This window comes from Parus major, chromosome 1 (genome assembly GCF_001522545.3).
Source record: "Parus major isolate Abel chromosome 1, Parus_major1.1, whole genome shotgun sequence".
Classification (NCBI taxonomy): domain Eukaryota; kingdom Metazoa; phylum Chordata; class Aves; order Passeriformes; family Paridae; genus Parus; species Parus major.
This window is the reverse complement of record NC_031768.1, coordinates 95,056,013-95,081,082: the sequence shown is the minus strand read 5'-3', so window position 1 is coordinate 95,081,082 and position 25,070 is coordinate 95,056,013. Positions and strand designations below refer to the sequence as shown.

Genomic DNA, 25,070 nt, shown 5'->3' with positions numbered 1-25,070 from the left:
GACTTTTATAATGGCTTTATATGTATAACAGCATCCCACAGTGATTTTACTAGAGGAGGAAGCATGTGAGAGCAAAACAAAAATACTAGCTCAAAATTTCTACCAAACAAAGTAGTAAAAAATGTAGTAAAAAATAATCAGCAGTAGTAAAAATAATACTCAGCAAACTCACAGAGAATTTATCCCTTACATCACTGCAAATTTACATTCAACTGCAAAAAATTTCCCCAGGTTTCTGAAATTCCTGCAGTCCATAGAGAAAGATTGTTTATTCCTACCACTCCTGGTAATGATGGGGCCAGCAGAGATTACAGCATTGCCAGATGTGCTCTGAGGGCGCCAAGTTGTCCTTCCACCAGTGTCTCTTCTTTCTCTGTTACTGCAGATCTGAGTGGTCAGTCAAAACAATCACAGATTAAGAATTGTGCCCTTTTTGTGCTTCCTGATATAATATGAACTCTTTGGTAAGCAATACTAAAACTTTGATTTTATTTCTTAGTATGCATTAAATTACTAAGAAATAAAAACATCTGCAATATTGCCTAGAAGTGTATCTTATAAATTCCTGGCTTCCCATTTTATTTTGCCTCACTTTGTTTACAAAACTACATTGCTGTTGTGTACATGATCCATCTCATAGTATATTAAACTTTCAGTAGTTAATTTCCCAAAGCTATGTTTACAGACAGTTTTCCCCAACAAATCTGTTTTGCTTGACAATCCCTGTTCTAGCAAGCTTCTTGAGTGAGAGTTTGCACATTTTCCATGGAGTTCTAAATAGCAGTGGCACACTAAAACAACCCTCAGCATTCCCATCTGGAATCCACATTTAACATTTGTAACCCACCATCTACCTTAATCTAGGGTACTCAAGCATGCTTCAAACAAGAGCATTTCCTTAGTTTCAGCTTCTTGTGAAAGAACTTCAGAAACCTCAGAACACAAATTGAATGCAAACTGAATTACATAAATGTGTAATATAAAAATATAAAGTAACAAAATTCCAGGAGTATACTGAACTGACCACACTTTAAAATTCCAAATGGGAAGTCATTCAGTAGGAAACAATGCTGTGCTCTGAAGTCATCACAGAACTTTGTGTTTATATGTTTATTTAAATGTTTCCATTTCCAAAATATATTTGTTGTTCCTGATACTCCTAAAGTTAGTTAAATAGACATAAACTCATGAACTTCAATAAAAGAGCAGTTTTCAGATGATGAACTCTAAGGGGCATGGTATTTTTTTCCCTATGAGAAACTTACATAAATTTTCCTTGTCAGTATAACAACACTTCCTATAGCTTTAACTTTTCCATAAATTATATTCTAAAATATTTCTCTTCCTCCACTGTGATGATGGATACCTTACTCCTATACTAAGAATATCAACCCGAAAGCCATCTCAGAGTTGCTACTATTAAAAATTAAGGACCAAAAAGCAAAGAGGTCATTCCTCATATAGTCAATAACCTGTGGTTTGCAGGTCTAGTATTATTTTATCTCCAGATGACATTATTCATTTCCATATTCTTCACTAGTTGTTTCACATTCCTTCAGACACAAAAAGCATCAGTCTGCACAAGTTGCTTTTCATTCTGTGCCATCCAAACTTCCGTAACACTTGTATGCAGAACTCCAGTGCATCTATTTTATATCCAGATAATTTCAACTTACTGGCACAAGAAAGGGACAGTCATCTGCTCTGCACAGCTTCGTCACACAGTGAAGGAAGACCGTGGACATCTTCTGGTTCTTGTGCTTCACAAAGCGAAACACCTCAAAGGAAAACCGGCCCATTTGACTCTTGCCGTTTTCAATTATGGTTGTCTGCGGATCCTTGTCACAGCTAGTTTTTGTAGAGAAGAGTGAAACTGGGATGAACAGCTCTGTTAGGATTTTGAAGCTCTTAGCTGAGAAAAAGATAGCTTAAGCAGCAAGTTTAACACTTTAGTTCCTTGGAAAAGAACAGGGTGCAAGTATCTGCAGACACAATCTGCCTGTCAGGCTGCAGCTTCCAGTGCTGAAACACATTATTACAAAAACACTGTTTTATTTTGCAGCACCACAGCTGTAACCAAGGTACCCTTTAAATCCAGTGCTCAAAGAAACTTGAGACCTGAAGCAAAAAGCAATCAGGTATGTTAACCAGTATAGACAGGTAACTCCAAATGAAGACAGTACCTCTCCAATAGGTGTCACGGATAAAATTTAATCTGAGATACTGCCAACATGTTTTTCAAAGTTCCAATTCAAATAAATGTTATTACTGGGAGTAGAAGTAGGAGCATCTATTTATATTTAATCATTTGCTTAACTACCTTCCTGAACTGAAGTCTCTGATGTTTTAAATCACTGTCATTCACCACATTCACCTTTGATAAAATAGAGGCCAGGTTAGTCATTCACTTGCAGCATTTATGTTAATTCTAGTAGAACTATTTTGGATATACATAAATAAAGATAAACTTTGTATATGTGGTTTTCTACCTCCATAATTCTTATGACTTGGCACCTTTTATATTTATGTTCACACACAAAGAAGTTCTGACATGTTATCTATAAGTCCAGTCCTTGGTCCTGCCTACTAATAATGCTTAAACTTCCCAGGCAGTTTAAGACACCACTATTGAAGAGATTTGTAATATTTTTTTTTTTAAGGAGGACCAAAAAAAATACTGGGTTTGCTCAGCACCTACCTGAAGAAAAGATCATATCGAAGATCATCACTAGGATTGCCAGATGGTGTGGTGTAACAGTAGTCCATCAAAACATTCCACCTGCACAGGGAGTAAAGGCACAGATGAGTGAAACTGGCAGTGCAGGCATAGGGGGGTGTGAGCGAGGTGAGATGAAAGGACAGTACAAAAAAGCATACAGACAGGTAATGCAGGCTGTACCAGTGAAAGTGAGTTACTGTGTTGAACAGGTCACATACAGCTTGTCCTGTTTCTTCAACAACTTAGAAAATTAAACGGTACAACATTGCAGCAGAGTTTTATAAATCAAATCATTTGGTTTCATTTAAATCAACCACCACACCAACACACATTGCACACCTCCTCTCAGAAGTCATGGCTCCACAGGACTAGAAATCAAAACCAGCCCACTTTTAAAAGCCCTGGATTTTCTCACTTGGTCCAAAAGAGACCTTTTCCTAAATAAAAACAATATAGGATTTAAAGTATAATTCAGGAAAACTTCCATAATGAGAACTGCAGCAAGATATGCATTCACTGCCAAGGGCCTGACACCCTCCAGCTGAGAGCAGTGATTATTGAACACCAACTATTATTTTGAAATACAAAAAGCTGTAAGACAGATGCTTCTAAATCAGATAAGTAACAAGAGCTGAAAAGCAATCAAGACAAGAAATAACACCCTTTATGGTACCTGCCATCAAGGTTGGTTGCTCTTACAGCTGCATATATTTTGGTTTTCAAAGGTAAACCTGTACTTGGAATAAGGAGTTGCTGGCTGTAGGTTGAATCCTGTAAAACAAACATTTCCTCAGTTGTAACAGAAATTCCACTCTAACAACCCATCTGCATCCAGACTGAGCTCTCAGCAATTTTTCTGACCCTTCTGTGTAGAACAATTGCTTACTTTGTCCTGTGTAAGGGAAGAAGCAAAAAGCAGGGCCAGAGAAATTGCCTACAAGGTTGTCTTTAAAGACTGGCTTTGCCCCATGCAACGATTTGGGAGAATATATGATTTAATAAGGTGGTTGGATCAGTGATTAAAGAAATCATACCATTCACTGACACTTCAGTAAGTCTCCCAGAGCTTACAGGCAAGCATAGGAGCTACTCTGGTTTTCTAACAGAGGAGCTTCACTGGGTTGTCACACTGCACTCCTTCCCAGGAAAGGTTGCTAAGGTTATTTGAATTAGTGGAGGTAGCAATGCCATGAGATGTTATATATTTTAAGCTATTGTCTTGGAGAACAAAGACATTCTGTTATACAAAGTGTAGTTTCTATGGAAGCTGCCTTGTTGAAAACTACAAGTAGCAAACATTTTCATTTAAATTCTAGTATTTCAAAAGAGCTGTTTCAAGAAAGCTATATTCAACATAAAAGTTGGGAATTTCCCATAAAATACTACTTAAATAGAGCTGTTTTACTGGGGCTTTTTTGTTCAAAATCTAAACCATTAAGCTCACTTCAGCAACAAAGCCATGAAACAGCCCTGTGTGAGAGATATTAATTGAGAATATCAAAATGCACTGTTTGGTAAAGTCTCCTGTGTCAAAAACATTGCTAATGCAGATAGCACAGTGACTCACCATGTTGAGGCCTCCTGTGAAAGGTCAAAACACTCAATACACATGAAAAAAACACCTGGTAAATAGGATTTCAACCAGGTTCATTGTGCCAAGCGAGACCATGGCAGGCAGCAGGTGATAGCAACAAGAAGGTGTGCACCAGAGACCAAGTGATTTTTTTTTTAAAGGTAACAATGCCAAATTGCACTGCCCAATATCTAATCTATGCAGTATCAGAGGCCTTCAGGTAGGTTTGCCTTCTTTCAAATTAATTATACATTTCTATAATACTTAGCTCTGCCACATTTTGCAACTTTTTAAGAAGTGCAAAACCCTCATTATTACACTCCATAGTTGCTCTTTTATTCTTTAAGAGTAGTTTTTGTTCATTTGGACAGATGTTTGCAAAAAGGCATAAAAGCACATAGCTACTTGGGCTCTGTGAAAGCCCATTAAACATTTTGCTATTATAACCTGAGTCTATCATAACAGCTTTTCTTATCTTTCTTAACAATGGCATGTACAAACATCACAAAGTAAATCTAAGCAACATTTTATGACAGAAGACACAGGTAAGTTAAGAAGATGAAGAGTCAGTGTTAAGAAATAACACTACAGCTGAATTAGGAGAGGACAGCCACTTGCAGTCAAGAAGCACATCTGTACACATCCCCTCACTAACAGAAAGGCTGGACATTTCCTCCCAAAACCAGGACTGCTAACAGAGATCAAGAGGGCCCACTGACAAGAGACACTCCCAGCAGGGGAAAATGCAGGCAGTGCACAAGCTGTCCATGTATTTATCCAGCCCTGGGAAGTGAAGCAGGGCATGTCCACCACTGGAATCTGCCAGCCTTAGCAGTATTATTCATGATGGTGCTACTCACTAGGGCGAGTAATGTCACTGCTATCAGGCTGAAAAGACACCACTGTTCATGGTCAACTTGCAAGTTTACAGGGGTGGGCAGGATGAAAGCACAGTTTGGAGTGGGATATCTGAGGAAAAAATGTGCTCAATAGGAGCATCAATAGCATTTATTCCTGACTGCTGAATTGGCAGTCAACAGGCAGTGGTCAATGCTTGGCCTGACTAAGAAATTTGCCTATCCTCATTCTGCCCCATCTTTCTGATTACAGGGTTATTTAAAAATGAGAGAACTATAATAATCATTTTAACAGATTATAGGTTGTTATTTGGAGCTCTGCTCTTTCAAACAAACATGATTTTTTTAGAGCATGCCATTGAAAAATGTCCTGTTGCAATATTTATAGCTCATTATGTTCAAAGCATAAAGCATTGACTTTTAAATCAGTTGCATGAATTATAACTCAGCAACACGATGGCATGAATAATAATGCAAAAAAAATCGGATTCATAATTTACAAAAATGATGCTTGATAGATTGAAAAATTGATATTTAAATCAGGTATTTAAAATGTATGAGTGAAAATTTTAATCAACACAAAAATATAATTTCAGGGATTAATGTTAAGTAAAGGTCCTTGCATTTTTCATGTTTTAGTGTCACCAACCCATTTTACACGGTAAAATCTTTTAAAATAATGCATATTCAAATCACTTAAAACATAAGGACGAACAGTTTTCATTGGATGAAAACTGTTATAATTATTAACCCTTAACATCTGTGAAGTCCACATATAAAGCAACATATGCACCAGGCTATAGATCTGGAACTGATACAGCCTTCATGACAATCACAGATGATCAAAACACTCTGATGAGGCTTGAGCATAAAAATAGCCCAGCCAAAGTGCTACAGTTCATTGCTATGGGAATAGATCTGGAATAATTTTGCAGAATACTACAGAGTACTCTCTGTCAAAGCACAAAGCATCTATACACACACACAGAAACAATAAATGCAAACAAAATATGCACTCTACAGTATGATTGTTATGGCTACAATTGATTAGTCACATGGCACTACCAACTGAAAGTCAAAGCTGGAAATTGAGGAACTGTATACAGGACAAAAAGACTGTGTCTCTCCTCAAAGACCAGCTATATAAATACAAGACAGCAGGTATGTGCAAACAAAAAGGAAAAAGGAATTCAGAGATGAAAGATGCCTGGAAGAAAGGCTTGGCTCATGGGAGGAGTGGGAAGGAAACAGCAAATTATGAAGAGGGATCTATACTTTGGTCTGCTAAAACAGTTTGTATCCACATAGCACAGAGATTAATTTAGTCCAGGTCATACTGTGGTTTATACTCACATTATAAAGCAACAAATTCAAAGTGCTGATAAATGTACCATTGTTTTCTCTTACAGAAATAGCAGCTGATGACCTACAACAGAACCAGAAACCAAAAACCATCATGAAGAAAGATACCTTATTTGTGTTTTTGCATACTTCACTGGGCTTTATCATTAAAAAACTCAATGAGTCATATCACAAGGAGTTAATTTATGCATTTGGGTTATAAACTTCAGAAACAGGAATTTATAGTGGAAATACTGACAATCTTAACTATGCAGAAAATAATGGATGCTGCTGGAAACACAAATCAGAAGAATAATTAGCAGAGAGGCAAAGTGACAAAAAAGAACTCACTTTACATAATGTACAACATTTACTCATGGAAATATTTTCTCTTGCATTCTGTATTTACAAGCTCACAAACTATTTTGTGAAGGTTTTTTTTTTTTTTTGTTTTTTAATGCTATAATTTTTCAGAAGGACATCTGAATTTTAAGGGAAGTTTTGCATTGTCTAATGGTCTCTTCATAAAATATATTATTTCATATTATGATGCTACAAGTATTTCTTTTTCCTTGCAACACTTTTGGTGCTTTTTTTCCTTTCCCTTTACTCTTAAACAGCCAAAAAATTGCTACATGGAGAATGCTGTTACAGCATGTGCATTTACACACTTAGACAAACATGGGGATGAAACACACAGCAATGGAAAAGCACACTTACGAAGCGAGCTGGGTATTGTTAACCAAGTACTCCAGTGGGTAGCTACAGCTAAATTTGTACAGAAGCCCAGGCAAGTAGCTGATGATTGTTGGTGGGTCAGGTGTATCAATGTACCCTGAAACATTTCCTATCTGCACCACTGAGGTATTTCCATAAGCATTGATACCTCGAGATGAGGATACCTATTGAGGAAGACAGAAAATTACTATTAGCTAAAGTTAACTGTGGGACAAAACAACTTAAGGACATTGACAGTTTAGCCCATAATTTACTCTGAAATATCTTCACTAAAACCTTCAAAGGTTAATTTAGTTTAATAACATCTTCCCTGTGTTGTTTTTCACCTCCCTGGAATCATGAGCATAAAAATCACAAGCTATACCTCTGTTCTTAGAACAACACTTGAAAAGAATTATGAGTCTTGGAAACATATTTTTCGGTAGGTACTTTTTTTTTCTACATTCCCAATGAATTCATGCAGCTTACTGGGAAAAACTAAAGCAGCTTTTCTGTTACAGTTAAAAAATATTACCTTACAATGAGATTCCTTATCCAATAAAAAGGTCAATACACGAGCAATTTCGTTCACAGAAACAATATTCTCTCACTCTTGAGCTTTGGTTTCGACACATCAAAAATAAGCTACTTTATAAACAGACACAAGCCAAATGGTTGAACCTTGAATGTGGGCCTTTGTTTATATTATACATTTCTAAATCTTAATTATAAACTCTAAACTGTCAGAAATTAAAGGGCTGAAAAGCAATACTAACTTAATGCCAATGCAACCTCTGTGGGCATGTTCTATTCTGTATTGCTCAGCTCACAGAGTGTTCAGAGCCTGCAAGAGCACACAGCCCTCAGGAAAACTGAGGGATGCTTCCCTCCTGGTATCATCCCAGCCCCTCTCCATCCATAGCTACTGATCTGAGTAAGGGGGTGGTTTGAAAACAGCTGAGAAGCAGCACAAATTCCTTTTCCAGCAGGCACATACACAACAGGGCAAATTAACATGGCACCGGACTTCTACTGCAGCATTTTTTGTAGAACTGTATTAGCAAAATAGATGTTCTCAGTAGCTTTAAAACACATGATTTCTTAAAAAAAACATTTCATTATGGAATAATTGTCCTAAGGTGCACATGAGTTGTAACATTTTGCAGTAATTAGCAGCAGACACACAGCAGGAATTTTGACTTCTTTGTCTACCAAAAAACACTCCTAAAAGACAGAAACAGGCGTGCATTTTGCCCATAGCATACCTAGTAACTTCTTAAATGGCACAAAAATGTTGAAAATAGAATTTCCCAGGATCTGAGTTTTGCCTAAACAGTACAGGCTAAAGTAGTTCAGTCAACTACAGCTTTGTTAACGTCGTCACCACCCCACCACCATAATGCAAAAAGCTGAGCCTGCTGCATTACAGAAAGACCTGGGTTTTACACAAGTTCTGCCTGAATTGTTGTCTTTCCTTTACTTTTATTGAAAATTAGCTTGAAAGTATATGCTTTGAAACACTGCCAAGAAATGCAGGGGATTGTCAAACTCCAGTGTGGGGAACACGATAAGAAATGCTCCCTGCTCCTTTTTTGTCTTCATTCGGGGTACAGCATGAATAAACAGAGGATGGGGGGAATATTTTTGGTTCTATTTTTAGCAGCTGCTACTTTGTCTTTGTATTCAGTGCAGCCTGGTGGGGGACTCTATGGGGAGCTCCAATTATTTGGACTTACCAGACTGGGGGGTGGTTTTGTTTTGTTTCTTAAACATCAAGCTCTTACGATCACGATCAAAGAGCAGGTTCAGGGGGTTTAGAAGTTTACCAACTACACAGGAATAGGAAGAAGGTGCTTCCTGGAAAGTTCCTCTACTGCAAGTCATGGAGATGCTACAGTTGGAAAAGGGAGTCTTGAACTGGCTGAACTGGTTTTTTGTTGAAATTTAAAAAGAAAACTCAGCCTAAGGCAAAGAGGTCACAGAGCATATCAAACATTTCAGCAAAATTATTAGCAACAAAACAGGGGCTTGTTATAAAAACTGACAGACATCAAGTACAAATAGGAATTCTAGAGAGAATGAAACCTTTGAAAATAATACATTTTTAAACTTTTTTTTTTTTAAGTTATTCATAGGTTCTTTGATATTACTCAATATGATACACATAAACTGTGAGACTCTCCACTTCTGCAAAATCTAAGCCATGGTCAGCAAGAATTTTAGAAACATCTTGGAAAAATTTCATTCTTCCACTGAAAAAAATACTTAAATTAAAATTATGCTTTCTAATCAGAGGAAAAATGTGTGTCCCACCGTATTTTCTCAATAGTAATCAAGATTATAAGTTACCAGCTTTTGCTCATTTTTTTTGATGCAATATGTTTCTAATTGGGTAAGACAAAGTAAATATTTTCTATAAAAGATAGAATACTGTCAAGAGCATTCACTTGATCCTATGTATACACAACCAATGCTATAATTTCACTTTGACTTGGTCTTACCACTAAAGTGTTTCCACAAGATTCCAAAGTACTCAGATTGATGATGAAAATGACCACTGCTGGAAAGGTGTTGTTATTGATGAAGCCCCTGCAGTGGGCATCCCCATGTTTCCCATTCAGTGCCAGATCTGTCTCAGAATAGCCAGAAAAAAGAACTGTGCAAAAATTTATCTTCATAGTAATTGTCTGTACTCCACAGAAAACATTGATATCTCGCTCAGCTGCAAGAAAAATACAGGGAAAGACACTGTAAAACAATTTGAAGTAACCATCATACAACTATTGTAGCAGTTAGTCTAGAGTTGTGACTTCCAAACAAATAATTTTTTAGATTTCAGTTGCAGCAAAATATTAGAATTTAAAGGTAGGAATTGCATTAGTCTGAAGAACAGATTTGACTCTATCACTTCACTATAGAAAAAAACAAAAATTATTATGGCAACACAGTGTAATCAAGCAAGAAATACATTAATCCTGCAGCAAATCTTTTAGTAGTTTCATTTTATATAATGAAACACTGCAACAGAGTAGAAAACAGCAAGTGGTTAAATATTTGGTGTCTGATTAAGCAGCCCCCTTTGGAACAGAAATTTCCAGCAATTTTGAGAAATTGAGAAGGCCAAGCTCTGCCTCCCAGCCCACTCTGGCATGGAAACTGGCTACATTTTTCTGAGTTGTCTGGAGTCCACTTTGTATGAGATCACAGTCTCAGGCTGTGCAGACTTTGAACTACAATCAACAGCATATCCAAGTAATTTATTATGATCTCTCTAAAGTTAGTTTTCCTGGGTTTTGGGGTTTTATGTTGTTTTTCTTAAGAACTATCAACTTGAGCTTTAATGAAAAATCAGTTGGCTCTTGAAAGACAATGATCAATACTACAAAGCATCTTGCAATCTTTCATTCTGTGCATTATGACAACACAAAAGACCTAGAAAGCAGCAGCTGTTAAAACTGATCAATTTTTGAACAGCAAAAGAATCGTCTTCAGACAACTTGACCTCTTATTCTAAAGTTCTGAGGATTTTTATGTACTGAATGGAAAAGCATCAGGTTCAGATACAGGCATAAGCAACAGATTGTTTTGCTTTAAAGCTCTAACATTGCTCTTCTTTTAGGTCTTCTTTGCCTGTAGATGTTTGGGGGGTTGTTCTGGGGTTTCCCCCTAGTGCTTTACAAAAATATATACTACATTGTTTTAAACACAGACATTACTCCTTTATAGAACTAATTTATTACATCTGCTTAAAGATTAAGGGCTATTAAAAACCATAGAACAACTTCAGTCAATAATGTACCATTAAGCCTGCTAAAATGAATTGTTTCACTGCATAGTCACAGCAGAGAGGAAATGAAATTTCCATTACAATGAACTAGCTCTTCCCCCATGGTACAGGAGCACAAGCAGTTTAATTTAGACAGCTTTAATGGTGGCTTTCAAGCCAAAACAATCAAGTGCAGAAAATAACAGGCCAAACTCAGTATTGAGCTAATGCCATGATAAATGTTACTCACTGGGTGTAAATTTGGGCAGAAAGGTACTGGAGGCAAGACAGGAGTTGAAGTGATTTGGCATTAAGTTCTCCTGGTTTGTACATAATCATAATCCCACTAATGTAACACACAAAGATCAGGAAGCAGCATGCTTTGGTTTTCCAAAAACTCCAAAGCAGAAGGACTATTTATTTGATCCATTTAATGAGTATACTAAGGTAGAGGGGACAGTAAAAAAATGGGAATGGCAAAGGGTGTATTTACACTTTCTTGGACTGACGCACAAACAGATTGTAACGAATTGCAGGATGTAACAAAGTAGCTCAGTTAATTTCATAACTCACTTCAAGCCTTTTCAAAAAGCAGAACAATAACTTTACCAATTAAGTTACCATTACTGCTTGCAAAATTATCATTTGGCACCATGGGAAATGAGACCATACTGTACAAAACCAACTTTTGTGTGATACAGCAGGATAAACAACCTTTCCAGACAACCTTCTCCGTCCACTACTTCATGAGGAAATATTGCTTCCAAATGAGTCCATTCTGGAAATAGAACAGTTTTTGTTCAGCAATTTATCTGAGGCCAGTTGCAAACAGATCTCATGCCCTCTTAGATGTTAAATATCTAGCTCATTTCTTGACAATTTGGGAAGGTAAATATTATTCCTATATAAGTTAAAGAAACAAACAACAACAACAAAAATGTATTTGCATTCCTGCATTAAAAGCTTCTGGTTTTCTGAGTCAGAGGAGCGATGATTTGAAGGTACCCAGCTGATGAAGCCTTAACTATAATGGCCTCTCTGTCACAGAGTTTCCATGCAGGCAGACCACTTGGTTTCTTTCTGACTCAAATCACACAAGCTACATACAAGCCAGCAGTGCTCAAAGATGGCTCTCAAGCAAGAGAGTAAAGCTCAAGAAGTACACAGATCCTACAGTAACAGACCATCTTGAATTATGGGGAGACTCATGTGGGAAAATGCTGGGAGCTCCACTCCCACTTCCCTCCACATGTTGACAACTCATCCCAGGGCAGGCAGCAAGAAAGTCTTCAGGGGACAGGACAAAAGTTTTCCACAAAATACCATCAATAAATGTCATTCCATCAGAAGAGGAATGAAAAGACCTGTGTAGTTCAAAACCAGTTTCTCCTCATGGACCTCATCTTTGATCAAATCACTGCTCTGATATTGAATTAAAATGTATAGTGTATGTGGAAAAGCTGCAACATTTCCTCAGTCCCTACTAAGTTCTCAACATGTTCTTAAGACAAGAACTCCCTGAACCAAAACTGCATGTCCCAACTGGAGACAGGCTGCTGTGGCTCTATGTATCAGTAGCCTTCTAAAAGCTATGCTTTACTGCAAAGCAGAGATTAAGTTTTTTTCCCCTATGTAAGCCTTCTGAATAATGGCAAGATCTAACCTAATTATGTAATCTCTAGAACACATCTGGCTTCTGGTACAAAAAAATCACTGCATTTTCTGTCTACCAAAAATGGGGCTATTTTTCCTTTATTCCTGATGACTACTGCATACCTGCACTCTAAAATTAACCTGCAAAGTGCAGAAATAAAAGTTCTGTCTGATTGTCATCCTATTTATGCAGCACCATTCCTATGCAAGAAGTCACCTAAGTGATGGATGATAAAAGCACAAAAAATGAAAAATGGATGAGTTCCATGGTTCCTCTAGGAAGGCTTCCCTTGTTCTCCTTGTTGAAGACAGCTTCTGTTTCTTATCAACATTTAAAGAAAAAGAGGAGACAACTTCAACACCCAATGGATTCTCCAGTATCTGCACACCATGGTTGGAGTTCCAGCTGACAGCAATAAAGACCCCTTGTGTGGAACAAATAAGGAACAGGAAGAAAATCTATCCATAGCCATATCCATAGCCAGGTTCTGTGAGTCTCAGCCTGGAAGACACTGGTTTTAAAATGTTCTCCTTTTTGACCTCTCTCTCACCTCTCCCTTTATATTTGAGCACCGAAGGCCCTGAGGCAGCATCCCCAAAACCACAGCCTGAGCCAAGTGCTGGGGAAGCCAGCACAGGAAGAGTGACCCCCTTCTCCCTACAGAGGATCTCTCACCCATCTTCAGCAGCCTCTCAGCCCCACTAGCCCCAGCCCATTATGTACCAGACCCTTCTGCATATTGAAAATAGCACCTGTCAAATCTGGGGCAAAAGGGGATCCTGGCTTTTACCTCCATCTCAGAGGTACAACTGACAAACAGAATTATTCTGTTTTCCTAGCTCTCAAAATCAAAACAGTAAGACTGTTGATTAAATTCTAGCCCTTGAATCTTTGCTGCCTTAGATGACAAGCAAGGAAAAGCAGGACTCTGCTCTCAGCTTCTATGGACATTGAGGGGTGATTAGAATTTACTTTTAAAAAAAATCTATTTACTTGTAACCTAAACGGATTTTCTCCCCAGTCAATGAGATTTGGCAGACACAGAATCTGATATGACTCATTTTTATGAGGCAGAACTGCAAGAGGCCCCTAAACACCCTCAGTAAGACATGAATTCAATTCGCAGGTATCACATTTCAAATAAACTTTGGCACAGAGCAGGTGCAAAAAATGACCAGAGAAAAATTTTAAAACACAGAGAGAAGAACATAAACTTCCCTCTATCTGTTGCAAACCTCTCAATGAACCTAAAACAGGGACCAAAAAAAGCCAGAATTACATAAGAAACTCAAAAGGTAGCTCTGTCGAAGGGGGCAAAATTCACTCACACTTCAGAGGCAAGCCTGTAAAAATTAATACTAAGGGGAATATATATATATTTATTAAATAGAAGGGATATATATATATGTGATATATATCACACACACACACATATATTATATGTGATTTCCTCAGGAATGGAGACAATATATTTGGTCTCCTTTGAATGTCTCATTTCTCTGTTCTTCATGCTCATATTGATTAAGTGGAAAGAAATCAAACCCACTGATGGTCCTTATGTCAACAAAGCACCTAACAGTATGATAGTAACACAAGAATCAATAAACAGACTTTCTGCCTTCTGCTGACTTAAATTTAACAAAAGAGCTGACCCTTCCTGAAAGAAAAAAAAAAAAATCAAAATTTTTATTATTCAGAAAGCAACAACAGGAAAGGTATTACAGTGTAATACTACACTGAGTGTTCATTACTGAACTACTCAATTCGATCGCTATCTCAGAAAAACAAGATGTGAGAGAGACAGTATTCAGAGCCTTCTTTTTATTATTGTTATTCTGCCCAAGATACAACTGAAGCAGGAAGGATAAGAAATGTAATAGAAACTAAAAGGATCCTTTGCCTGAGTAAACCCTGATACCATGCCACTAAGATCGACATTTCATTTCTATTTCTCTTTGTATTAACAGCTCTGAACATCCAATGTCCCCAAAATGACTTCATTCCCATCTTCTTAGAGGAAGGAAAATACATCATCCATAGAAATATCCCATTGCTTCACCTGTACCTAACCAAGGGCTTAATGTTGAAGTGAGGCACTAAAATTTTGTCATCAAGTTAATTTTGCTTAAAATAGATACATATTTCATTATTTTAATAAAAGGATATAATTATATTCTCTTATGCAAGAAAAGAAAACTATGAAACCCAGAAATAAAAGAAAACCCAGTTAGAAGTGTGAGAGTATTAAATCTATAGAGAACATTTACAACAATATGAGCTCTGGTGAATGTTTTAGAGCTCTGGCAAAAGTGGGTCAAGCCCCACTAGTGTGAGGGGAATTGCTTGCCTTGCTACCAGGCTGAATTTGACCCATTGTGCAATTAAGAAAAAAGTAAAGTGCAGCATTAGGCAAGTTCATTGTCACAAAAACAGTTAACACTCACTTAATGTGGAGTCCTATCCCCAGGCTTTAGACAGATTTAAAGCTCTGTATTTAAAAATAAGCACTGCTTTGAACCAAGACAATAAAGAAGCCATTAGAAAAAAAGTCTATTAAATACTTACCAGGAAACCTGCTATGGAGGTTAGCATCACAGTTGTATCCATTGAACTGAGAAATCACTGGAAGCACTTTAATCGTCAGCAGGAGCAGCAACCATACCTGTTCCATTGCAAAACCTAGCAAAACATTAAGTGGTTATTACACACATCTGTTCATTGCTCTAAAGATGCTAACTGCAAACATTCTATCACTCAGGAGGTGATGGTCTCCAGCAAAGGAACTGGGGATAAAGCTCACAAGCTTGTGGGGAAAGAGGTCACAGAAAGCAGGGCCCATTTCTCTGCTCCTGAGTAATGTGTAATTTCTATTGACTTCCACAACTTTGAATCATAATTTGTGGCAAAGTAAAAGGTATTCAAGGATAATACAAAAGGTAAAAAAAAAAGTTCTAAAATATATTGATAGATTAGAATTGCTTGAATGTTTAAATTCAAACTGGTTTTTGACATTTCAATGTAAAAATTCCTTGAGAAAGATGTCTTGGCTAAAATAAAATTATTATTCCAAGTCATGGAAAACCATAGAGATACATGGTTAGTTCAGCAATTGTCAGGCTCAATATCCTAGAATAAAAATCAGTTTATATCTATTTGCTAAACATTTGTTCTTTGCAGCACAAATGCAATTAAATTGAGCTTACACAAAGAGCTGGTACAGACGCTTGCATCTACTTGAATTGTATCTGGCAATCAGAACACATGAATTTCTAGTGTTCTCAGTAATTATTCCTTTTGCAAGGAAAGCTCCAAAGTGTAATAGCTTTGGTGTTTACCACAACCAAAAAAAAAATCCCCAACTTCTTATACATGTCCGTCAAAAGCATCCCAAAATATTGAGATTTTTGTCAGTGAACCCAAGTGCACTAATTTTTATTTGGTTTATTTTGTTTGGTTTTTTTATACATGTAAGATTTTGTTATTCTAGAGAATACAGCTGCTGATGTAGACCCCAAATGTGGCAATGCCCTCCATTTGCCTAGACAGGAGCTCAGCAATTCTAAGATTTAGGAAATTACTTCCTCTAAGATTACAGATCAGCTCTCTCCAAGTGGGTAAGGAACATGTGCAAACCCCAGAGATACAGAACACCTAAATGCAGCCATACCTGGCATGGCAAGGGACTGTCCTGCATTGCTGAGGAGAGCTGCCACAGCACATGGAGAGAACTTTTGAGACAAATCCTCATTCTTTACTGAGTCTTTCAAGGCTACACAGCAATAGCAGTCTGAGCTACTTCTCCTCAATAATGAAAAAGCTTTCGCTAATTTTCAAACCATGCACATTTAATGCTCTGTGTGGAAATAAAACCCTTTAGAGGACACATTCTCCACATTCTTTGTCAATGAATAGATCAACTCCAACAAATCACTGACCCAAATTCTTCTAAAATGTCAAAGGTAAGTGTATAGCCAATGATTCCTGTGTAATTCTGCTTAGAAGTACATGGAATGAAATGCAGAATTGGAAACACCAGCTTCCAGCTCAGCATGTACATTTGGGAAGTTAGGTGTAACTTTTGCTATTATCACATCCAAAAGCAGCTCTCTCACCTAGTTCTTCACAACTTTCTCCATGTGTGAGTTACAGCAACAATGCAACCTCCTTTGTGTTTCAGGTGGATACTAAATTCTAAACAAAAGCACTCTTTAACCCTTTATGCTTTTTCCATTAGATTCCTGCAGAGGTTGACAGGACTTGCACCTAATGTAGGTGAAGAATTGTGAAAACATAAGAAAGAAAATAAAATTTCCAACTGGGTTGCTATGAAACCTCTGTATTTTCATGATCTCTTCACCCTGTCCATCACTCTCAGATGGAGAAGCACAGCAGTGTTTTGCTTCTTTGTTTACTATGGGAATTCATATGTTATTTTGAAAGAAACATCTTTTCCTTCAGAAAATTGGCATTTCTCCAGTGTCCTGGAGCCTTACCTCTGCTTGTACAGCAGTTACATTGATAGAGGGGGTATTACTGTTCTCTTGTATATGGGCTGGTTTCTGATGTCCTTTGAAATGGGATATATCAAGGGCAATTTACCAAGGTCTAAATCTGAGTTTAATTTTCTAACATATATAGTGGTTTTCTGCTAGCAAAAAAAAAAAAAATGCAGTTTGGAAAGAGTTTAATGAAAGATGCCACTGATAAAGCTGTAACTATTATTTTAGATGAAAAGCAGAACTTCACAATAAATTCTAAAATTTTAATTATTAAATACAACTCATACTGCTGCAATTTAAAGGAAGGACAGATGATTGCTAAGGAACAAATCTGAATTAAGACATTAAGTATTTATAGCGTTATTTCTCTAACTGTATTCAGAACAATTCAGATTTTAACACAACCAATAATGTCCTACTTGCTTTTTGGCTATTGACTCATCTGCATATGGATCAACATGCAGATCCACATCACCAATTGAGCTGACTCCTGCTGCTTTTGGTTAAATAAGCTAGGAACATGCATTATTTTTAATTTCTCAAAAGAACTGCAGGGCTAGAAAGCACCCTGAGAGGCCGACATCACTGATCTGCCCATCCCAGACACAATTAAGGCAGCCATTCCTGCTTTTCCAGCCTAGTCTTAAAGGCCCCAGCAAGCTATTTCTCAGGAGAAATTTCTCAACTTCAGCCCCCCAAAATGTGTAAGGCATCCTAACCTAAAGGTTTCTACCATACTGATATGGCAGATCATTTAATGCAATTATAGAAGCAAAAAAGTTTTATCAAAATAGTAATGGGAACATGATTATTATTGCTGTCATATGAATATGAAAATAAAAATCCAAGTACAAAACTGTAAAATAAGTGTCAGGAATGAGATGATTTATAATCCAGGAGTGAAATTCATGAGGAAGATATCTGCCTTTTTTTCATCATTTAGTATTATAAATGTATATATTAGTATGTATAAGTATATATAAAGTAGATTCTTAGAATGTCTTTTTTGAGGAACGCAGCTCTTGTTTTCAAACAAAAAGGACTTCTGTGATCTACAACAAACATATTTGGCTGTTAAGAAGACTTCCAGGATTAAAAACATGCCAACACATACTGCAGTGGAAATCTGACCCTCTCTGATTAAACCCCTAAAGAACAAGCCCGTCCCACGTTTCACTGATGCACCAAGACTGATGTACCAGGCCCTACAGTTCTGTGCTGCACACCACTGAACACTACAGAGGGGTCAGAGTTGCAACATCCAGTCCTCACTTGAATAGTTATCACTTTACAAAGCCCTCGTCCCTGCTTTGATAAACTTCACCGTGTCAGAAAGCCTGCAGAGGATTCCTAAGTAAAGATGTTTATGATTTGAACATGACAAGCTTTTGCAGTCAATTTAGGAATTTAATTCCACTGAGAAGCTGTAGTTTGATTTAAATTCCCACTTCTTTCCTCTTTCATGACCTGATATTCATTTCTCTTCTTTCCCATTGTCTCTAAAAAGCTCTTCAAAAATTTTCCATTGTCAACAGCGTTCACTGATTCAGCCCTACATTTTTTTTAAATGCATTTGTGAGCCAGTTGTGACTTTGTGTACATTATTATTTCAAATATTCTTCCTGTATTTTATAAGAACTTCCTATAATCCACTGCTTATTCTCTATTTTAAATTCACAGGGTGTGGCAATTCAGCCAGGAGAATATTATGGTGATCTTTAGACCCTCTGACTGGATACATCTTTCAAAAAGAATATTTGATAGTAACAACAAAAATTTCTGAAAGAAAATTAGAGATGTGATGAGAACATAGTAAGGTGGTGGCACATTTATAAGTGTTTTCATATATGCCTAATACACCTAGTAATTGCCTAAATGTTGTCTAGCAAGGTACATTAAGTATCTACAAGTAATGAAATAGGAACATTACTTCTGCTCATAGAATATTTTCAGATTATAATTACATAGTTCAATAAGTCCCTCTCAGTAATGTCATGACAAAATAGTTCCTTGTCCTTCTGGCTTACATTCATCTTTCTGCCACACCTGCTTCTGCATGTGCACCCAAGAAGTGAATCGTTATGAAGTTCATTTACTGTGCCACTCTTGGGTCCTCCAGAGCCACTCTGCTTCTAAACACACACAAGATCATTTGCCACCACTTAAAAATAGCCCAGTGAACAAAACCAGAACACCTCTCTACCTCAAGTTCTTCAGTGGAACTTTCTCTTTTCACTCCTACATCCTATTGAAATAAATTTTCCAGATCGTTTTCACTATCACATTCCACTTTATACCCTTGGGTTTTACGATGGGGATAAAACAGGACTTGGATCTTTACAGCAACTGTTTTAAAGATAAGCCTATCTAAAGGTGATAATTACCTTTTTTTAGAAGATTTTTTGTAGAAAAAAGGGAAACTGAGATGCAAATAACTTTAAGTCACATTTCAACTAAAAATTTCTCTGTTTGTGGATAATCTTTGATTCTAAGACTTTGAAACACTTATATCTTTCTTTAGAGTGTTCTGTGATTTCAGACCCTGTAATGCCATCACATTTCTGACACTTAGCAAAACCTGCAAAATGGAAAAAATAAATATATACAGACACTCACACACATATATGTACATGACAAATGCAAACACAGAGTCACACACATGTACCTCGAAGTTCAACAGTTTCTTACTAAACCTATGAACAGCCTGTATGTTCCCAAAATTACAGTATTTAAGGACCCACAGCAAATGTAATGATTTTACATATATGAGGAAATAATACAACTAAGAACATCATAAATCAGTTCACCTCAAAATGCACAAAACCAGCTGATTTTTCACACATGCAAACTGTGAAAATATTTTTGTTTTAAATAAGTAAATTAATCTCTCTAGTAGCTATTCAGAACACAGCAGTTCTGGACTGAATGAGAAAGACCACAATTTAAAAACACACATTAGTTGGACAGAGACTTGCCTTCAGCATCAATTATGTGGCCCCAGAATGACCTGCATGTATTTTCCAGTCATATTTTTCCCCTCAATTCTTGAGATTTATAAAAAAAAATCCTGAATTAGATCCATAATATATTACACTTGTAATTAAATATTGGGTCAAAGCTTGGAATACCTCCTTAATCAAAGTTCTAACAGAACCAAACAGGAGCTTTCCCTTACCAATACTAAATCATAGCTGAAGTCTCAAATGCCAGGAGGTTTTGCAAATCAAGTAGGTGCCCACACTTTACAAGGAAAATGAGACTGAAGAAGTAATTTTTGCAGTTTTTGAAAAACAAAGCTTTTGCTTTGCTTCAAAAGTTTAAAAAATTCTAGCATAAGTTAAAAGAATTTTGAGTTCTTTTCAAGTCTTTTTACAGTATTCTCTTTCACAGAACAAAAAAGCCAAAGGGTCTGAGAAAGAGATGTTAAGTTTCCACAAAAGGAAGCCACATCAAAATCATTAGACTTTAATCTGAAAGACCTCAAATTGTACCAGTGCACTACAATGAGCAACTTAACTTCTATTCAAGATCATAAAATATTTATATGGAAGCAATACATATTGTGCTTATGAAATGAAATAATAATATTAAACCCTGCTGAACACCAAAAGAGTGAAAACCTACATCTGCTTCCAGAATTCACAGCTCAGTATTTTTGGGGACTCTTATTACTGTATTGAGAAATAAATGTGTATGTTAGGTAAATAATAGAAGCCTTACAGCCATGCTGAGCTCTTGAATCCAAAAAACCAGGTGTGTTTAGAGAGAGGCACTAGTACAGGTCCATCTGGAGCTTCATCTCAGAGCCTCAGATAGGCAAAAATCCAGCTGAGACGGTTTTTCTGCCTAATGACTACGGAAATTTAATTGGTGTACCATATTGCCAATAAGCTGTTAAGAAAAAACAACAAAAAATCCTACCTTCCAATACTTCAAAACGTTCCTAATAAACTTTTAAACATTGTACCTTAGTATACGTCTATGTCTTTATTTTTACAACCAATCCTTGGATGCACTGAGGGTTTTTTTTTAATCTAATCTGAAAAGAAACTAAGTTAAATGCATATTTACAATGTAAGAAAAGAAAAAGTGATCAAGTGAATACTATGCCTTTATGAAATATTTCCAGATTTATACAAAGCAGCATAATATCTTCTTCCAAGGAGACAGACTATTGTGAAAATATAGGTATAAAAGTAATAAATCCAAACAACTGTTTGTTGAACAAGCCTAAGATCTTGAATTACTAAATCTATTTAAATTTATTCACTTGCAAATGTTGAGGTCATGGAGTAGACTCTTTACCTGCTATTCTGTGCTAAATAACAGATTTATTCTAGTGTTTCCTACATCCACTAGTGAAATAATATTCTTCAAATGTGATATCTTCGCCCTACGCTGTTACATATTATTTTCACCATAGCTCTGCTTAGAGATGGAGAAGTTGAATTTTAGTTTAAATATTGCCAGAATACCTTCTTTGCAGTCCCACAAAAGCAGCCTTAACAGTATATTTATATCTCTCTTCCAGACATTTATTTTAACAACTTAACAAAATGCTAGCATTTTTCAAATCATGCTAATCATATCATAAAATAAAAGTACATAATTATGTATCTGAGAGGTAAGTTTAAAACTGTAAGTCTCTGTTTGAAATTATGTTTTCAAATCCATGGTACACAGATACTTCAATAAACTGTAAAAACACAAATCAGCTTTAAGTTCCACATATAGAAATGCACAAAATGACATCTGAGCCTCACAGTAAAGACTCATTTCTATTCTATTCTTCCAACCTGCATGAACTAACCAGTGTTTCCCACATGACATTTGTGCAGATACAAAGCACAGAATGTCGCCAGTCAAAGCAGATTTGAGAGGAAAACTGGTCTTAAGTCAATTTATAGTCAAGGCCTTGGACCTGAATGAAACAATTTTGAACAGATTATCCTCTACCTCCACACTCTTCCTATTGTCTATTGCATCAGAAAAACTTTGACATCAGCAAGATATCTGAGAAAAAAAGGAAATTTGGTATAAGATTTGGAGACTATTGCAGTGATTAGTCTGAAAAGATCATTTTAGCTCAAATTTGGATGTTCTTGACAAATCAACACCTCCTTTTAATCATTAAAATCCACGAAGCTTGTTGTGGTCTGCTTTTCTTTAATTTTGTGGTTTATAAACTCTTTAGTGCATCTTCAGTGTATTCAGCTGAAATGCCAAGAACATAATCCAACTGAAAACATTGATATATTCCCTATTGAGGTCACTGCACTTCTGACTCACATCATAAAACTAAAATAAAAATCATGTTGCATTTTCCTTATCTTACTTCAGCTACAAAATCCTATAAACAATCTGATTACAAAACAAGAGCCATCAGATAAACACCAGCTGTGCCACATTCACTTACAGATTGGCAAGCACATATAGAAGTATCTGTAATGCACACAACTACAGTGTTTAAGATACTGTCTAATTAATCCAATAGTGAGGGGAAAAATGGGACAATTTAGCTCTATTGCAGCTGGTCTACATTGTGTTTCACTTTCAGTGGAGACACTGCAATTTGGCAATCACTGAGACTAAAGCAAGTCCAGGGTCATCTTGGACTGAAACACAAAAGTAATCGCCTCCCCTGCACAGGTAGTGCACAAAGGCTGTCCCTAAAACCTGGAACTAAGAGACTAGTTCCTAAGCTTAAATACATTCTCCACACATGCACATTCAATCTACAGATTTCCTTCTCAGACCACTGATCATTATGGGGGTTCCATCAGCTGGTAAATTTACAGAGACTGTCAAATCATCTGATACAGCCCCTGAAGTCTCATCACATTCTACTGGACTTCAGTCGCCTCTAACCATGATCTGAACTCCAACACACTGATCTACTGATGAGATGCTCTTAATCCTATTGCCTGACCCCAGAGCCTGGCACATGGGCAGATAAAGATCCAAATGAGTATCACTCTACTTAATTATTCTTTTTATGCTTTTGAAGAGAGCAATATAGATATAAATCTTCAGTAAAATAATGCTTGATGTCACTAGCAAGAGAATTATACTGCAGCCATCTGTTTGCAGCTTGAAAAGTTACCAGTAAAATAAGACTTCCCTGACAAAAAGCACCAAGAGTTTATGCCATCATGATTACTTCAATTTCCTCACTTTTAGAAACAACAATTAAGCAGTAAGACTGCAGTGTAGCACTGCTATAGAGTAAAACCTTATCTAATCCTTGGAAGTTAAACAAATTTGGAGTAAATAATGCTGCTGCTATCTTGCTCAAAGAAAGCATGTAATACCATAGATTTCATAAACTGTGAAATCAAAGAGATTCTCTTCCTAGATTTATATTTAAAAAGAAAAGCTCTTTCTATTGTGAAATAGAAGAGATTCACTTATGGCTATTTCTTTCATCGTGTTTTGAGTCCAAGTTGTAGCCATTTGGGACTTAAAACAAGATCTGAAGTACTTTTTGAGCAAACCTGTAAAACAAGCCCGAGGGGTGCTGCTAAAGATCTAGCTGAAAGAAAACAAACCAGCATGCTCCGGTAAAACCATTCCTTGGTCAAGAATGTGCAAGCAGGGCCAGCATTCCTATCTTCTGCAGCTCCTAAGGTTTTCCCCCACAGTACACAAGGCAATTATGCTAACTGTGTCAATTTGGACAGTATCAGTTCATCAGCTTAACTGAGGACTTGATTTCAAATCCCCGTGATGTTCATTGAAGAATAAATATATCGCTGTTATTATTACTTTAAAAATAAACAAAGGTGGTGCAATTACCATGTCCAGCCAGCTTTGTGACTGGAAACAATGCAATTTCCAGTCAACCAACTCCTGTCATTCAATTGCAGTGGAGCCAGATAAGAAGTCCTGCTTATCAAAATTTTCCTCCGTCAATGCAATGATTGTGGGAACCGGCTGACTGACACCACAAGCTGGATAACATCGTCTCCTTCAAGCAATTGATTGTTTCCCTCCTGAAAGCAACACGAGTGGGTTTGACATACATCGATAGCCTCCACATTGCATAGGGCTTACAACCTTCCTCCTCTAGCATTAACAGTGCAAGTCTGGCCTGGGTACCCTCGGGTAAAAACTAAGTTGCAAAAGTCACTCATAGTTGGATGCCAACGCCTTCATGTCTGCATCAGCCACTCCCTGCATACTTCTGCCCCAACAAACTACCACTGAGATTTCCTGGTGAGGTTAAATTTGTCTGACAGGTGATAAAGTAAGAATTTTCTTTCAAAAGTAATGAATGCTGTGATATTAACCAATATTTTAGTAAGTTCTAGTTGGCTGACATGGTGGGCACTTACCGAAATCCCCTGTAGTTGTTGAGTCAGCTGTACTCCATCTATCCCGTGCTCCTGCATGTGATCAACTGTTCAACCCCTCTGCCCTGCAGAACTTTTTCAGAAAATACTCTGAGCCTGTGGATGGAGGAAAAGAGACATTCATTATGAAAATTCTTTTTAAAATAGGGCTGGATTTCAGATGGGAAAATTTGACAGGTCTCAGAATACTTTACAAGCCTGTTCATCATCAGAATGAAACCTGAGTAGGTTCTTTATGGTGGCTTTTTTCAATCCTCTGCCTGTTTTTTTTCTTGCAGGCTTTTGATCTGCTTCTCTCCACTTGTATGAAGAAATCCAGAGGACCATGTGGGGCAAACAATCAACCTGGAGAAATTCTTCTGTCATCAGCTTGTTGAGAGAAAACCTTGTCTGCTAAAAAAGAGGGGTGGGAGGAGGAAGAGAGATGGAATCATTGAGATAGGATCAGTAACTAAACTGCAAGGTTATCAATGTACCGTTGTGTGTTGTGAGAAGTGTCTGTCTTTTTTTTTTTTTTTTCAGCTCTGGGCTAAACTCATGGTACTAAACAAAACAAAAGCAAAAAAGAGTGACATTTCACGCTGTGATGAAA

The 25,070-nt window shown here is 36.9% G+C and overlaps 1 protein-coding gene across 1 annotated transcript in view; it reads right to left on the bottom strand.

The window, feature by feature from the left end:
• Positions 1–24,867, bottom strand: part of ZPLD1 (zona pellucida like domain containing 1) — a 30,368-nt gene extending 5,501 nt beyond the window's left edge. Inside the window, exons 1-10 of the mRNA XM_033517842.1 lie at positions 24,699–24,867; positions 24,461–24,574; positions 15,193–15,306; positions 9,709–9,929; positions 7,211–7,392; positions 6,503–6,575; positions 3,393–3,490; positions 2,699–2,779; positions 1,677–1,848; positions 279–387 (exon numbers count right to left, since the gene is read on the bottom strand). Coding sequence (XP_033373733.1) covers positions 279–387; positions 1,677–1,848; positions 2,699–2,779; positions 3,393–3,490; positions 6,503–6,575; positions 7,211–7,392; positions 9,709–9,929; positions 15,193–15,298 — 1,042 coding nt within the window. The 5' untranslated portion in view covers positions 15,299–15,306; positions 24,461–24,574; positions 24,699–24,867. The remainder of the gene's footprint in view (positions 1–278; positions 388–1,676; positions 1,849–2,698; positions 2,780–3,392; positions 3,491–6,502; positions 6,576–7,210; positions 7,393–9,708; positions 9,930–15,192; positions 15,307–24,460; positions 24,575–24,698) is intronic.
• Between the last annotated feature and the right edge of the window lie 203 nt (positions 24,868–25,070).